At 46.0% G+C, this 16,101-nt stretch overlaps 2 protein-coding genes across 3 annotated transcripts in view; one reads left to right on the forward strand and one right to left on the reverse strand.

Moving 5' to 3' along the window:
- Positions 1-967: 967 nt before the first annotated feature.
- Positions 968-10,549, reverse strand: DDIAS (DNA damage induced apoptosis suppressor). 2 transcript variants are annotated; one of them, XM_061991106.1, is made up of 6 exons: positions 10,462-10,549; positions 10,085-10,196; positions 7,836-7,964; positions 6,762-6,923; positions 5,652-5,769; positions 968-3,746 (listed from the first exon to the last, which is right to left on the reverse strand). In XM_061991106.1, exons 3-6 carry the CDS (start codon positions 7,946-7,948, stop codon positions 1,209-1,211), a joined length of 2,931 nt encoding a protein of 976 aa, XP_061847090.1. In that variant the 5' UTR covers positions 7,949-7,964; positions 10,085-10,196; positions 10,462-10,549; the 3' UTR covers positions 968-1,208. The 2 variants fall into 2 exon arrangements, with proteins under 2 accessions (XP_061847090.1, XP_061847085.1); XM_061991101.1 differs by having other exon boundaries at positions 10,471-10,542.
- A 237-nt stretch (positions 10,550-10,786) lies between these two features.
- PRCP (prolylcarboxypeptidase) overlaps positions 10,787-16,101 on the forward strand; it is a 30,197-nt gene continuing 24,882 nt past the window's right edge. Inside the window, exon 1 of the mRNA XM_062020356.1 lies at positions 10,787-11,024. Coding sequence (XP_061876340.1) covers positions 10,896-11,024 — 129 coding nt within the window. The 5' untranslated portion in view covers positions 10,787-10,895. The remainder of the gene's footprint in view (positions 11,025-16,101) is intronic.

A 16,101-nucleotide genomic window follows, 5' to 3' on the forward strand; every position in this document is an offset into this window, starting at 1 on the left:
TCTCCAGTGTGGGTCCTTCCCATGGGCTGCAGCTCCTCACAAACTGCTCCATCATGGGGCCTGCCACAGGGGCAGCTCCTCACACCCTGCCCCAACGTGGGTCACCCACCGGGAGAACAGTCCTCCAGGTACCGACTGCTCCAGCCCGAATCCCTCACAGGGTCACAAGTCCTGACAGCAAACCTGCTCTGGCCTGGGCTCCTTTTCCCACAGACTCCCTGGTCCTGTCAGGAACTTGCTCCAGGGTGAGCTTCCCACAGTCACAGCCTCCTTCAGGCATCCACCTGCTCTGGCGTGGGCTCCTCCATGGGCTGTGAGTGGATCTCTGCTCCCTGGTGCCCTCCATGGACTGCAGGGGCACAGCTGCCTCACCATGGTCCTCACCACTGGTCACAGGGGAGTCTTTCTTCCAGGGCCTAAGCACTCTCCTGCCCTTCATTCTGCACTGACCTTGGTGTCTGTGGAGATGTTATCACATTCTCACTCCCTGGTGTTGCTGCAGTTCAGCAACTGCCCAGAAACTTCTTCTTCTTCTCCAATGTGTTATTCACAGAGGTGTTACCTCAGTCACTAATTGGCCAGGCCTGGGTCAGCTGTGAGTCCATCTTAGAATTGACTGGCATTAGCCCCCTCAGCTGCAGGGGAAGCTTCTGGCAGAGATTTATTTAAAGAAGCCACCCCTGTAGCCCCTCTGCTACCAAAAACCTGGCCCAGGCAAAACCACTACAGAAGGGCCCCCTCCCCCCCCTCAGAAGTGGCTCAGGTGTCAGGCTCCCCAACAGCATTGGGAATTCTGTGATGAAAACCTGGCCCTTCTCCACAGCAAGGCATCAGGCAGGAGTCTGGAATGGACATGGACTCCAGGGCTGCTCTTACGCTTAGAGGACAACACTGAATGCTGAATGTTCATCTCCCTGTACTTGACAAAGTGAGATCTATGAAATCCTCACACATTTACAAAAGTTTTTATTGCACTTTCCAGAGTTCATTTACAGTAAAATACAATAACTGCAAATTCTGGTTTCTCCACATCTCTGTGGTACAAAGATCTGCAAAGACACATAATTCATCTAAGGAAGAAATATGCCAATAGGTGCATAAACAATTTGTTAAATAGCTCTTTTCTCCTACTGGCTCCTTCCCAAAAGTTTGTACAATAATTTAAATGAACACAGCACAGAAACAGCAATTTTTAGTATTTTGGTTTATCACAAAAAGGGACGTGTTTGGAAGAACAACTCAGGAGACCAGCCAGCTGCCCCTTGCAATACACCCCCCGGATCACTTGCACTTGAGAGCAAATTCCTGCCTTCTGAAGAACAAGGTTCCAGAACTGTATCATCTAAAAACAAGTCCTTGGTGCCACATGCAGCCAGGGGAGTTGTTGGAGCCCTGGTTGCATCCCCAGGGTTTAGGCTCTCATTTTGGAAGCACACCTCACCCTCACTGTCCCCTCTGCCCTCCGCCCTGGGCCTCCCACCAGTGTGCCCACAGGTCAGTTGTGAGCCAACGGCCCACACAGATGGTTTTAAGTTTAAAGATGCAGTTGATTTCAACCTTTTGTTTGCAGAGGGAGGGATCCACTCCTCGCAGGTGGCAGGAGTCTGTCTGTGAAGGAACTGCTCCAACCTATAGCCTTCTCTCTCTTCCCTGCTACTCAGCCTTCCCCGTTTCAGCAGCCTGCCCATGAGCTGCTGCAGCAGAGTGTTTTGGAAGGAAGCCCTGGATCGCTTGCGTGTGCAATGCAGCTTAGTGGGGTTTTTAGGGGTGAAGATAGTGACAGAGGATTTTCTTTCCCCAAAAGCCCAGAGCTTCTGGAGAGGTTTCATCATAGGAGTTGACTGTGAGTAAGGAACAAAGTCTTGAGCAGTGATTGAGCTGCATTCCGAGTCACAGGAGTGAGTTACTGGTGTGCTGTGGCCACACATGTCCCCTCTTGTGCTGAAGGCAGGAGGGGACATGCGTAGGACTGAGCTCAGTTTTGAACTGTTACAGAGGACATCTCCAGGACAAAGCACCATCTCAGAAGCCGTGACCTTTTCTGTCAAAGTATCTTCCTGAATTAAAGAATTACAGGATTTGTTTAAGAACTGCACAGGTTTTGTCACCTCTCTTGCACTTGCATCAAAGAGATCAGCAGAAGCATCGTAGCTGCCCTCAGGGAAGACACTGTTCCACAGCATCTCCCTCTTGTTAACACTTTTGAAGGTATTTTCTGACAGTTCTGTCAATGGTTTTAATTCTCTTTTAGATATCTTTGTATTGTTGGGAGTTGCAGGATCACAATCCCATGCCCCTGGGAATGTAAGATCTGTTCTTTGGCTCAGCGTAGAGGAGTTTTCTTTATTTTCCCCATGAGCTGAACAGCTCTCATGTGCAGAATGCACACAGGTGGCTGCCTTGCTCCTCTTTGAACAGGAAGTTTCTCCATGTTCAGTAGTACACTGCAAACTAATAAAAGACCGAGCTGCCTTTGAAATGTCAATAGCTGCTTCTCTGGCCTGGCCAAAGCAGCTCTCAGAAACAGATGGCTCTGATGTATCTGGCAAGGACTGTGATAGAATAGGTAGAGGAGGGTTAGGGATAAAGCAAGATGCTCCATACTCCTTGTCAGCTGAAGATAAAACACTGGAGGAAGACTCACAGTGTGATACCTCACCACCACTCAGAGGACCTGTATTTGACTGAAGACAAGCAAACAGTACATTCTCCCAGCTATCATCCTCTGCTGGTGGCAAGAGGCTGCCAGAGACAGTGGCTTCAGGCAAGTCACCAGCCCCCAGGGTTTGCCTTAAGGATTTAAGGTTTCCACCCACCTTGCTGCTTTCAGGAAGGGCCTGTTTGCCTGCATCAGGGCTGGCTGACCATGTGTCACTCTCACCATCTTCTATTCTGGCTAAAAATGCATTTAGGCTTTCTGAGAATGGGAGCTCATCCCACAGCACAGAGTCTGTCTGAGACACTCCAGCTATGTTTAGATGATTAGATGCTGAGGCATCTCTCTTGTAGAAAGAGGAGTTGTAGCATTTTTCTGAGCAAGAATAATTTCTACTGCTAGTCTTTGGGTAAATGTTTTTGATCCCAGATTCCAAGGGATGTTGGAACAACCTGGAACAACCATGTGAACACTCAGTCTTTGAAGAGGATACTCTGTCTGACTTGGGAGTTGCTGAGATACTGTCAGTCTGACTTGGCTGTGAACTCAACTCATTACCCTCCTTTTTATCCCTTTCCTTCACAGGAGAGCTGCAAAATTGTGAATCCCAAAGTGTTTGATGGTTGAGGCTTATACTGCCTGATTTTGCAGAGACAGGCCTCCCCTCTTGCTCATGCTGTTCACTCACCAGCTTTCCCTCTTCCAGAGTGGGAAAGTCTTCTGCCGTTACCCAAGCAACAGCTGAAGTCAGGCTCAAGGACTGCTGCCAGGACTCCAAAAAGCTTTCTCTGCCACTGGACTGAACAAGACAGGAGCTTCTGCTCAAGCTGGACAAACTGCTGAGCTCACTGACAGGTTGACTGATTGGAGCTGAAGATGCACCAGGGAAGTGTGAGCTGTTAGTAGAGCTCCTGAGTTTTGTCGACTGCAGGAGCCGGTGGAAGTAGCTGATGACAGTAACGCCGGTAACAGTAGCGTTTGGCAGGAAGATCTGGCAAGCTGTAAGGCTTTTTGTACTTCTATTCACTCTGGAACAGTCCTGGAAGATGCTGCTGACAGCAGAATGCCCTCCATCTTCACTTGCACAACCCTGGGTGAAAAAGAGGAAAAAAAAAGCCCAACTTTTTAGTGTCTTTTAAGTCAGGCTTAAATTTAGGTCTTGCTTTTTGTCAGGATCTGCAGGGAAGAGAATACAAAGCAGTCTGTCACACAAAGCTCTACTCCCTGGGAAAGAAGCACTGGCAAGGGCTATAATGGGCATCACAGCGAGAGGCTCTTTGCTTCTTGCAATTATGCAGAGTTTTGGAGCTGGAAAAACAACCAAGAAAGGACTTCACAGAAAATGTTTTCCTCCCTTTAGGGCACTTCAGTGCTTCCGGGCCCCCTCCAGCACGGCTCTGGGCAAGTGGCTGGCTGCCCTCAGCCACTGCTTTATCCAGGAGGCACTGGGCAGTCCTTGAAACAAAGCTCCCTGGTACCAGACACCTGACTTGGCGGCTCAGCTGTCACAGCCAGCACAGTATTTTCTATGTGCTACCTCTATGAAAGGGAAATAAGCTACAAACTGTATCTGCTCACATTTATTTGGAGAGTAGTGTTTCATAGACACTTCAGCAGCAAACCTTTGCAGAACTTGCTTCTGTCTACAGAGAAATTACAGGTGAACAATGATATTAAAAGCAGAGGGAATTATTTAGTGTTTTGAGAAATGGATAAACCCTTTTTCACCTCCTCATCAAGGTCTGGCAATGCCAGAGGCCAAAAAGCAAACACAGCTGTCTCCAAGTTCAACAGCCCTTCTAATCCCAGAGTCTACCCAAAGGCTGAAGGCTGTGAGCCAAGGACAATACCTTTCTTGGTAAGACTTGAAAGTCTGTTATGCTGATTCTGAGTTTTACCTGGGAGGGTGCAACTGTATGCACAGCTGAGCACAACTACATCAAAATGGCCACAACAAATGCTCTGCCAAGCCATGCTCAGCAGCTCAGGAGGTTCTTGGGGTGTGGGGTTACTCCTATTTCCAAAGGCATCAGACCTAGAGACCTGGTGAATGGCTCCAGTTAAGTGAATCCATCAAGTATTCCAAATTCTGTGACTCATGGTAGGGGTTGGAAGGGACCTTTAGAGATCATCCAGTCCAACCCCCCTGCAGAAGCAGGTTCACCTGGATCAGGTTGCATAGGAACCAGGCGGGTCCAGGCTGGTCTTGAAGACCTCCAAGGAAGGAGCCTCCACACCCTCCCTGGGCAGCCTGTGCCAGGACTCCCTCACCCTCATAGACTTAAGATGCTGTGCATGAGGCAAATCTCAGCTTGGATACAAACCTCATGGTACTTGTGGGAGAGGAAAAACACCTGCCAGGTAGGATTTAGTTCACAGGCTTCAGAATGTGAATGAGTCACACAAGCACCACTTGAAGAGAACTTAGAAGACTGTTTCAATAGAAATAGTACTAAGAACTAATATTTCAAAGCCTGTTAAACACATAAAAGAGCTACAGATACGTATGCTGAACAGCTCCACTTTATCGACACTTTAAACATGCTCCTAGGTACAGAAACAGCAGCATGCTGCAAGGGGAAGTGCTTCTCCTCCCACTTCAGACACCAGGAGCTCATGCAGCATGGGAAAGGTAAGGCAGTGCTTGAAAAGACAGCCTGGTTCTTGCTTGAACTGTACATGGTATTTTACAGACTCTAAGCTGTTGTTGATGTGCTCAGGAGCTGGTGCTGCTCAGGCTGTCTGAAAAGCAGTTCTGACAACGTGTCAAGCTGACTACTGCCATTCAAGATGACTTCTGGATTTGATTCATTTAAAATAACACAGGAGTTTGAGGGAACAGGAGCAGAATCCTTCTCATACCCTTGCCTGAAATGTTCTTGGATTCCCTGAAGGTGTTGTAAATGATGCTTTGATAACTCGGTCTATGCCCCCAACAAGCTACAAGCTAATGAAAGAACTCTTATATAAGAGAGTAACATGGACTAAAAGTTACCTTCACTCCAAATATAAATCTTTTTCCAATGAAACAGGTTTCCACTGCTTGAACTAACACTCCTGGAGATGCATCTGTGTCTGTTTCTCCTGACAGCTGATTCAAGTCTTGAATACACCTGGAGTAAAAAAATATAGAAGTACTGGACCAATAGAGGAAGCTTTGCACACATTTTAGCTGTAGTATAGGTAGGATATGTGCTGAAGAGAAGACACTGTAGCAGCTTAAACTAAACACAGAACACAAATAGGAAACCATACTTTAGATTGTTTACTTAATCTCTTAGTGAAACAGAAGTAAACAAAGAACCACTCTGAATAGGTTTAAGATACACACAACTTTCAGGTGCTCTCTGCAGAAGCAGTGATGATATCTGAATATCCCATCCTAGGAGTTTCATATATCACAAAGTCTGAAGCTTATAAAGTGGATGGTCAGGCTCTGAGGACTAACACACCTTCTTAGAAATCCCTTTTTAAAGGAAAATCTGGTCATGTTCAAGAAAAGTCATAAGGTGCACACTATCTTAAAAAAAAATCCAAACTCTTAAAAAACTCCAGACCCAAAGGCTTTAAGATTCTTCAAAAATCTTGAGGAAAAAAATATCTCTAAACCTCTGGGAAACCCAACTCCTTTAGTAACCTGACATTACATAGAGGAAATCAATCCTCTCAAATAAAAGAGCAAGGATGCAAGGAAAAAGCCCAACCAACCAAACTGTGAAGTGCACTTAGCAGGTAGCAGCTGCCTTCAACAGACAAGTGGAGGATCTCTTATGTAGAAGTCATCTGTCTCAAAACTTCAACATTTCAGGATGAAATGAAACTTCAGCATTTTCTCAAGGTGATGGGTACCAAGGAAATGCTGGAAGGGAGCACTTCAGCAGTTTCTTCCTTGGAAGTCTTCAGGACCCGCCTGGACACATTCCTGTGTGACCTGATCTAGGTGAACCTGCTTCTGCAGGGGGTTGGACTAGATAATCTCTAAAGGTCCCTTCCAACCCCTGCCATTCTATGATTCTATGATCTCCCCACCATCCAACCTCATCTCAACTCTTTTAGGCTGAAGAAAAAGCAGCAGCTGTGTAGTCATAAACAACCCATCCCTTACCTGTGCAGATTTTCTGCGGTGACTCCAAAGAAGGGATCTAAACAACTTCCAAACACGGTGATGTCAAACAAGTCTCGAGTGTCAGCAACCCTTAGGGACAATCTGTATCTGTAATGTACATCTTCAGCCTCACCCCTGCAGCCACATTTTAGACAGTAAAATCTGACAAGACAGTAAAAGGATAAAAAAGATGGAATACTTGAACTTCTCTTCATCACTGCTGATGTAAGAACTTACCCACAGCCCATATGACTACTATCATGTATCAAATATGCCATTGCAAACTAAGATTCCTTCTTATTCTCTTCTTCTTGAGGCATTAATCTCACCACAGGCTCAGCAAGGGGTGTGGACCATGACAACATCCCTCTAGCTTCTTTTATTGATTTATTAAATGCCAGCCTGTTGTGAAGGCAGAGGTAGACAGCAGGCTTTCAATGACCTCTCGGCCATTTCCCCACACCCTCATTTTTTGTTCTGGTTTGGGATTGTTCTTCCTGTAGCTTTGGTGTAATACTTTAATTTAAAAAAGATATCAGGAAACAGCACTGTTATCTCTGATGTCAGCAACTGAAACAGATATTCCTGCTGTGCAAAGTCAGCTCCTTCCATTTACTGCTGACATTCATCGATTTACTGTTCAAAAGGAAAGCTCATACATTTCTGGACACAGAGTGGAAAAGTCATACAGGACTCACTGATACACTGCACATACAGAAGAAGAAGAAATTAAAATGACTCAATTTGAAGGGGCTTTCAATCAATGCTTTCCAACTTAGGGACAGCACTGAAGAACCAGACTGCAGAGGATGCACTGGGAAGCTGTTAACACAAGTCATTTATCCTCCTGAACCCTCCTTCAATTCTGCATGGCCCCAGAACTTTTGATCCACAATGACCTCCAAGCTGCCACTGGAGTATAAAGAGAACTAAATAGTGGTAAGTAACAGAAATATCTGAAATAGCCACTTATTTGTACAGTGGCTGGATTTTCAGCTGGATTTTGTGTTCAGCTAACAGAGATTCCCAAGGGTTCTGGCAGTTACAGTTAAAGATCCACAAAACAGAACGTACCTCTGAGAATCCACTACCAGCCTGGAAAAGCATTTCTGACAGGCAGGGTAGATGAAGCAGGAATTCTGGACAGAAATTACAGAAGCAGCCAAGAGTCTTCTCACACTGTTCATGTGCTCACAGCATCACCTGAAACAAATCAGTCCAAATGCTTCAAAGAGCTCTTGTTTTTTTGAGACATGAAGTGCTTTTAGAGGGTTTTTTTTCTCAGCATTTGGAAAGGTGGTCCTCAGGAAACAATGACCTCTGTTTGAAAGTGGTAGCCCAATTGAGGCAACAGCTATTATTAACTTGGATTAAGCCTTTAAAAAGGGGGAAAAAAAGAGATGAAGATATGTAATTAGAAGCAATAGGCTGCCCAGGGAAATGGTGGAGTCGCCATCCCTGGAGGTATTGAAGGACATGGTTTAAGTGGTGGCCATGGCAGTGCTGGGTTAATAGGTTGGACTCAAGGACCTGAAGGGTCTTTTACAACCTAAACAATTCAATGATCCTATGACTTTGAATCAAGTGGATGCTCAGAAGATCTCAACAGGGCTTGCAATTGCAAATATATCCAGGTAATCTGAGCCAAAGGGATAGCTGTACAGTACTGACCACTCATTTCAGCAAAGAGGCCATATGGAGCTGACAAATACCGATGAACTAAATGTTTAAATAAACAGGAACTCATTTATTTTTACTCAGTATTACTTTCTTGCTTTTAGTATTATTATACCATCCAAAATATATGTATATTTTTAAAGGAACATTCCCTATTTTAGAAAGTTAACTTTTTACCTCAGGAGGTACCAGAAACATGCAGACAAAAATAGCCCAAAGCACCTCAAATCATGGACTTCCAACTGAAATGACCAAAATGTTTTCTACAGCTCAATTAAAGGGCACCTTAAAAATGCTACTTTGCAAAAGCACTTTTATCACAGTAATAGCTAAGCATACATCTCTTCTCAACAGAAGATGCAGAATAAATTCAGAATAGGAAGTTGATTTCACATCTTCATCCCAGAACTCCCTCAGCAAGGCAGAAGGCCAAGTAGATAGAGGTGACTCAAGTATGGCTTTCACATCTTAAAAGGCACTCAGTAACCAACAATGACACCTATGATCTTAAAGGTCTTTTCTAACAGTAATGATTCAATACTTCTGTGATGTTTTGGTCATAAAAAAGTTCAACTTACAGGCTATCCCTTTGCCCTCAGGGGCAACATTCTCTGCATTCTGGTGAGAACAAAAGCTATGAGTACTAAAGCCATGTGAGTGACTGAACTCACAACTCTGAGTAGTTCAGGGAAAAAAATATCAGGTATCTCAACATTCCCTATGGCAGAAAGGCCAGAAAGCAACAGGTAGGAAGAAGTAAAAGCTGTACTGGAGGGCAAACCAAAACGAAACCCCACATATTCAGAACATATTCTAGTCTAAAGAAGAGGAGACCTGAGGGGTGATCTCATGAATATTTACAAATACCTAAAGGGTGGGTGTCAGGAGGTTGGGGCATCCCTTTTATCTATGGTAGCTAGCAACAGGACAAGGGGTAATGAGATGAAGCTGGAACACAAAAAGTTCCATTTAAACATAAGAAAAAAATTATTTCACTGTGAGGATGATGGAGCAGTGGAACAGGCTGCCCAGGGAGGGTGTGGAGTCTCCTTCCTTGGAGATCTTCAATACCCACCTGGACACGTTCCTTGTGACCTGATCTAGGTTGACTTGCTTCTGCAGAGGGGTTGGACTAGATGATCTCTAAAGGTCCCTTCCAACCCCTACCATTCTGTGATTTGATGATATATTAAGAGAGGCTCGTTTGACCTAATATATTAAACAGTGCACGAATTCAAAACAAGGTATCAGTAAAAAGTATGTAGAAAAGATACCAATTCACAGGAAATAATTAGTAAAATCAAGTCTGATGTTTTTATTACCAAGAAGGTAGACTTGGAGCTTCACATTCACAGCAGGTGATTCACATTCCAATTGGCTTTCAACTCAGAACTATATAAACAAAGTATGCTGTTACCTGCAGTTTTTAACGAACTACCCCCCCAACCTGGAAAGCACATCAAATACAAGCATTTCCTTGAGTTATGGGAAAGAAAGCATAGCACGGATGTATTCACACAGGTTCTGGATCTACACCTCTGTTTCTCTTGGGCAGAATATAGTACTTGTTATCTGGACACGTTAAAAAAAAAAGGACAGTGGAAATACATCTGGTTTACTTTATCTTTTAAATGGAATAAACCAACCTCTGGACTCAGCCCGGGAATCCGACGGCGCTGCAGGTGCTCCCCACGCCAGCCCTGTAGGTTTCCATCAGCGCCGGGTGTCCTCCAGCGGGCTCGGCGCCTCAAGCTCTCCCTAAGGAAAACCCCGAGCGCACCACAGGAGCTGTGACGGGTCTGCCACCGCACTTTCTCACCCGTTCCCCCGCAGCCTCCTCCTCCCAGCGCATCCCCGAGCCACCGCCAGCCAGCAGCCAGAGCGGGCGAGCCAGGGGTGGCTGCGGCACACGGGTACCGAAGGCCGGGCGGAGCTGCCCGGCTGATCGCAGCCCCACCGCTCGCCCGGGGCGCTTAGGGCTTTGCTCGGCGCTCGGCAGACGCCTCGGTCACCGCGGCGTTACCTTTCCTACCGAGGCGCCGGCTCGGCCGTTCCGTGAGAGACTCGCTGAGGTGCAGCGGTGCGAGGCGGAGCCCACAGCGGCGGCCCCGCGCGGAAGCGACGCCGGGAAGCGGAAGCGGGGCTCGCGGCGGCCGCTGCAGGGGGCGGAGACGCGGCGGCCAACCGCCACAGCCCGCGCGACGCGCCCGCCACCCGGCAGCCAATCGGAAGGCCGCGCTCCTTAGCGCCCGCCCCCTCCACGTGCGGGGTAGCCCCGCCCCCTGCGGTGGGTGGTGCTGCGGGGCGCACGCGCGCGGCCGCCTCCCTTCTCCGCTGGGTCCCGCCGCCCGCCGGTCGCCGCGGGGCCGCCCCCTCCGCCGGGTCCCCGCGGGGCCGGCCCGGCCCGGGGCAGCTATAAAGGGGAGTGGCAGTGGCTGCCTGCTCTTCTTTCTGGCCATGCTGCGACTGCTGCTGTGCCTGCTGCTCGTGGGCGCGTCGGGCGCCCTGCCCGTCCCGCGTCTCCGCCGCCGCCGGGCCGCCGCGCCGCCAGCCGGGCCCTACGTCACGCGTTACCTCAGGCAGCAGGTAGGAGCCCGCGCCCGGGCAGCGGTTCCGCACACCCGCCTCCTCTCCGGGAAGAAGCTGTTTGGTCGCCGCTCCCCTCGGGACGCTCCTGAGCGGTGCTGGGGCTGATGCCCAGCCTGGTGCCGGCCGGGGGCAGCTGTTAGCGGGAAATCGCCCGTGCTGTTCTTTCACTTCGAGGTTTGCCCCAGCACAGTCGCAGGCAGGGAGCTTCCCTGGGGAATCAGGGACGCTTCCTTTTGTCGTGTGTCTCAATGGGCCACGAGCTGGACAGTACTATAGCTTTGCAGAGTTTTGTCTGCTCTAGTACTCTGTGTCTTTGGTTCCACGTCTTAAATAGTGAAGTTGCAACTGTGTAAAGTGACTAGTAGTCAGCTCTGTTGTATCCATACACCACATCCCTCGCTATCCACCGCATCACTTGTTTCTGTTATATCCGATGACAGGACAAGGGGTAGTGGGAAGAAGCTGGGACACAGAAAGTTCCATTTAAACATAAGGAAAAACTTTACTGTTGAGGTGAGGGAGCCCTGGCACAGGCTGCCCAGGGAGGGTGTGGAGCCTCCTTCTTTGGAGGTTTTCAAAACCCGCCTGGATGTGTTCCTGTGTGCCCTCATCTAGGTGGACCTGCTTTGGCAGGGGTATTTGACTAGACGATCTCTAAAGGTCTCTTCCAAGCCCTGCCGTTCTGCGATTCTAGCACCAAAGTCTGTGTTCTGTGTTGGGAGAGAGGGGCTGGGGACTTTGGTTGCCCCTGATGTGAACTGCAAATAGCTGTTGTCTGAGTTGTGTGTTTAAATATGGAACAGGTTTCTGTTAGTAGCCTGAGCTTTGCTTTCCTGTCTGCTCCAACAAGGTTTCTTGCAATTTGTTAGCAGAATCCATAGTGTGTGGAAAGAACGGAAGGCTCTGCACTGTTAGCTTCAAGTGCTGGTGTGGTCCTCTTGCAGAAAACTTGCAATGCTACTTGTTCATAGGTTTTTACAAAAGCAAGCAATAGCTCCTTTCTATGTGTCAGGGAACATAAGCATCTCAACCTCTGCTGTACCTCATTTTTACGGGGAAGGTAAGGATTCTTCTTACTGGGAGCCATAGTAAGGGAAGAGGGTACTTTTATAGTATTCTCTTGGTTTCATTTGAATCAGATTTGTCGCCTGCATCTGAATTTCCGGCCCTGATTTAATTAGGGATTGGTGAGAAGGAGAAAGTGTTTAATTCACACGCATGCTGGATGGTATGTGGACTGAACATCTCTGGTTTTGACTTTGTAGAAGGTGAAGTTAGAATGGAAAGAGCAAAATAGGGAAGACTTGATGTCCCTGTTTGAGTCATTTGAGATTTTGGGTCCCTCCATTAACTCCTTTAATAGTCCTGAAGCTTACTTTGGTAGCATACCAGAGATAGCTTCTGCACTGGGTGGCCGGTGTTGGCCCGGATACCCATCCTGTGGCAGTGTTGTAACTCTGAGTGTGACACCTGCTTGTTCTGGTGCATCGATTGTTACACATTGCTGTCAGTGATACTAATTCTGTGCCACGGTCTGAACCACCCTTTGCCACCATGCTGTTACGCCTCTGTTCTCATCTCTCTCTCTCTCTCTTAACTGTTGCATCATCTGATTATTCTCCTCAGCTATTGTCAGAGATGGCCTGTGTGCCCTCTAGTTGCCAGCAAAATGACATCGGTGCCATGTACTTGTGGTCTGTGGCTTTGGGGAGATAGATAGATGTTGAGAAGGGAAGTCCCAGTAATATCCTGTTGTAAAGTTGATGCCACATCTTGTTCCCTTCAGCCTCTTCCGTGTTCCTTCCCCTTCAAGCAAAATCATGTTGGCTGAGACTGACTGCTGTGAGAGTGACTGCAGGAAAGAGAGGAAAGAGAGATCTTATTCATAGACCTTGAAATCTTTGCTTTCCTTGTCCAGAGACTTAGTAGATTTGTTGAAGATGGTGAAAGATGTGTACATTCATGGTTTTCTTTTTGTATTCATCAAAGATTTGAATGCTGCTCTCTGGCACTTGAAGGGGTAGGATTGGTATAAGTGGTCTAATGCCATAGAGGATATAAGAAGGCTTTTTATCAGTAGTATCACATGCAGAACTGACAGGGAAACTCTTCAGGCCTTAGCAAGAGTACACTGAGTCCTGCTGTCTGGGAATTGCTAATTAATTCTGAGTGGAAATAAGTACCACAAGTCACATATTAAATAGGGGTGGTGATACCTGGGACACTGCTCAGGATTGTTAAGTTTAATTATTTACATTACAGTTGCTTATGGCATGACTCATCTGTTCCATGCTGCTGAGCCTTTCATCTTGACTGAAGTTCCTGTTTTGATTCTTGTTTCTCCTTTTGATGATTTTCAACATTGCTTGAGACTATTTATACGAAATCCTACAATTTCATAAAAAATGCTTCATAATGTGGCAAAATATTGTGTTCTCAGAAAGGGAGCTTTTCTTACACCTTATGTATATTAAAAATATCTTTTAATACAGAGCATTAAATATGCAATACTTCCTTTAAAAAAAATCCAACCTTGGAAAAACCTGAGTAGATTTCTTGCATGAATTCTGACGCTCAAAAATACCTGTTGAAGATGGTGAACAGTTGATTAATGTTGAATGCTGGAGAAGTGAAGTTCAGAAGCTGAGAGCTTTCATGTGGAATTACAGTCTCTAAATGGAGCCTCTTGTCATGAAGGCCTAGAGACCCATAGCGCTTGCTTGAGGGTTTAGTGTCAGCCTTTACTGAGAAGCAATGGTATTTAACTCTTCTTTTTCATATAAATGGAGAAATAACAGGGTCAGAGTTCAGCTCAACACTCATTTATGTTGAACTTCCTCCTGTTTACCATTTAAAGTATCGGACATCCCCGAAGACGGGGCTGAAGTTTAGAATATTGAGAAACAAGTCAAACAATGCCTGTGTCAGTAAGATAAGACCTGTGTATGTCCTTAACAACTCCTACTTTGGCTTGGAATGTGATTTCACCTCCCCCATTCAAAAGTAACTGATGCTTTTCAGCCCTCTACTCCTCCAATGCATGAGTGAAATTACCTCAGCATAAAGGTACCTTGTACTGGCCTACATTAATAGATGGCTCTTGAAGAAGAAGCTCTGCAATTGCCCACAGCTTCACATCAACAAATTGTATCTATATTGGGGAAACTGGTGTCCTTTTTAGCTCTTCAGATGTCCTAGTGTGACTTTTGTAGGCAAAACTGTTCTCACTTCTGCTTTGGTAGCTTGCTTGCTAAAAGGTTGCTCGGACCTTGAAAGAGAATGCTGTGTAGGAGGTGTAGAGCTACAGAAAGACCACCACTATCTGAATGGCTTCTTTACAGGCAACTGTGTCTGTGACCACAATTCAGATTCCTTGGAAGGACATGGTGAGGCATCTGAGAGCCATCTTATTGACCAAGTAGAAATTATCATATAGGATAGCAAGGAGGATCTGGAGTCAGGCAGCTTTTCTGGCCTTTGGGGAGCTTTGTTTTACACCCCAGCATGCCTGTATAACAAAAACCATAGCCTGAGAACTTGTGCTTTGAGTGCAGTACTACTGAGAGGATGATGCCTTACATTTTGTGATGTTTGATGACTTCTCAATGATCAGCTCTCTTCTTAGAGTGGATGTGGAGTCTCTTCACTCAGTTTGATGGTTGATTCCAATCACACTTCAAAAGCCCATCACTTATTTTGTGAACTGTGATGAATTCACATGAGAACCAATGTAACGAGCACAAATTCACTTTTGTTTGGCCTGTTACTGAATCTGGTCCTTCAGCCAGGTTGTCTTCTGCAGTAATTCGTGTCGATTGCTCCAATGCTTCCAGCAAATGGGTTCTGATTGCATTTAATACCTTCCTAAATTTCACACCCATGTTAATATTTCATAGCTCAGTAAATTCCTGTGCAAGTCTTTGTGTGCTAAAACATATCTGCACTTCATGTTGTGTATATGTAGAGTGAAGCTATGTTGAAGCTTCAAAGTAATGAAGCTTAAAAGCTAATGCAATTTGATCTTCCTGGGTATATCAGGTGTCTTTACCCTGTCTTGTGTGCAGACTAAGTTCTGAGGCACAGAAAATCAAAGCCTTTTTTGAAAGTGCAAACATGAAAATGCAAGTTTCAATCTAGAAAAGAGAATTTGAGAAGGACTGCAGAGGAGAAGTTAAGAAATGTTTTTTCTTTTTTTCACAGATGATTCTTCCTGTTTTACAGAAAGGGACAATTTAGAGGAAACCAGTGAATCTCAGAACTTTCCTGCTCTAACTGAAAGTCTTAACTGACTTCAGGGAGAATACAGTTATGAGATTAAATCTCACTTTTTTTGCATGACAATGCTGTCTTAATTTATCAAGTTAATCCAAACTAAAGGTGCAGTTTTGCTCTTGAATAAACGTTACATCTGTTGTACTCAAAAGAAGGAAACTGATAATTACAGAACACGGTATCTTTAATCCAATTCAGCATCATTCAGTGTTTGAAACCTTCACTGCTGTATGTAAATGAGTGTCACTAAAAACATAGAATCAGAGAATGGTAGGGTTGGAAGGAACCTTTAGAGATCATCTAGTCCAACTCCCCTGCAGAAGCAGAGTCACCTAGATCAGGTCACATAGGAATGTGTCCAGGCGGGTCTTGAAGACCTCCAAGGAAGAAGACTCCACAACCCCTCTGGGCAGCCTGGGCCAGGGCTCTCACCCTCACAGTGAAATAGTTTGTTCTTAGTTTAAGTGGAACTTTTTATGTTCCAGTTTCATCCCATTACCCCTTATCCTGTTCCTAGGTACTATAGAAAAAAGGGATGCCCCAACCTCCTGACACCCACCCTAAGATCTCCCCTCAGTCTCCTCTAGACTAAACAGCCCCAGTTCCCGCAGCCTTTCCTCGTATGAAAGATGTTCCACATACGTGCAACAGTTATGTATAACCTCTTTTAATGTTAATGGAGTAGTTTTCAACTATGAGCCTAAAACTTGCATAAAAGGTCATAGTCATATAATGGTTTGGGTAGCAAGGGAACTTAAAGAACATCTCTTTCCAATTGCCTGATATGGGCATAGCCGCTGTC

This window comes from Colius striatus, chromosome 1, assembly GCF_028858725.1.
Source record: "Colius striatus isolate bColStr4 chromosome 1, bColStr4.1.hap1, whole genome shotgun sequence".
Taxonomy (NCBI): domain Eukaryota; kingdom Metazoa; phylum Chordata; class Aves; order Coliiformes; family Coliidae; genus Colius; species Colius striatus.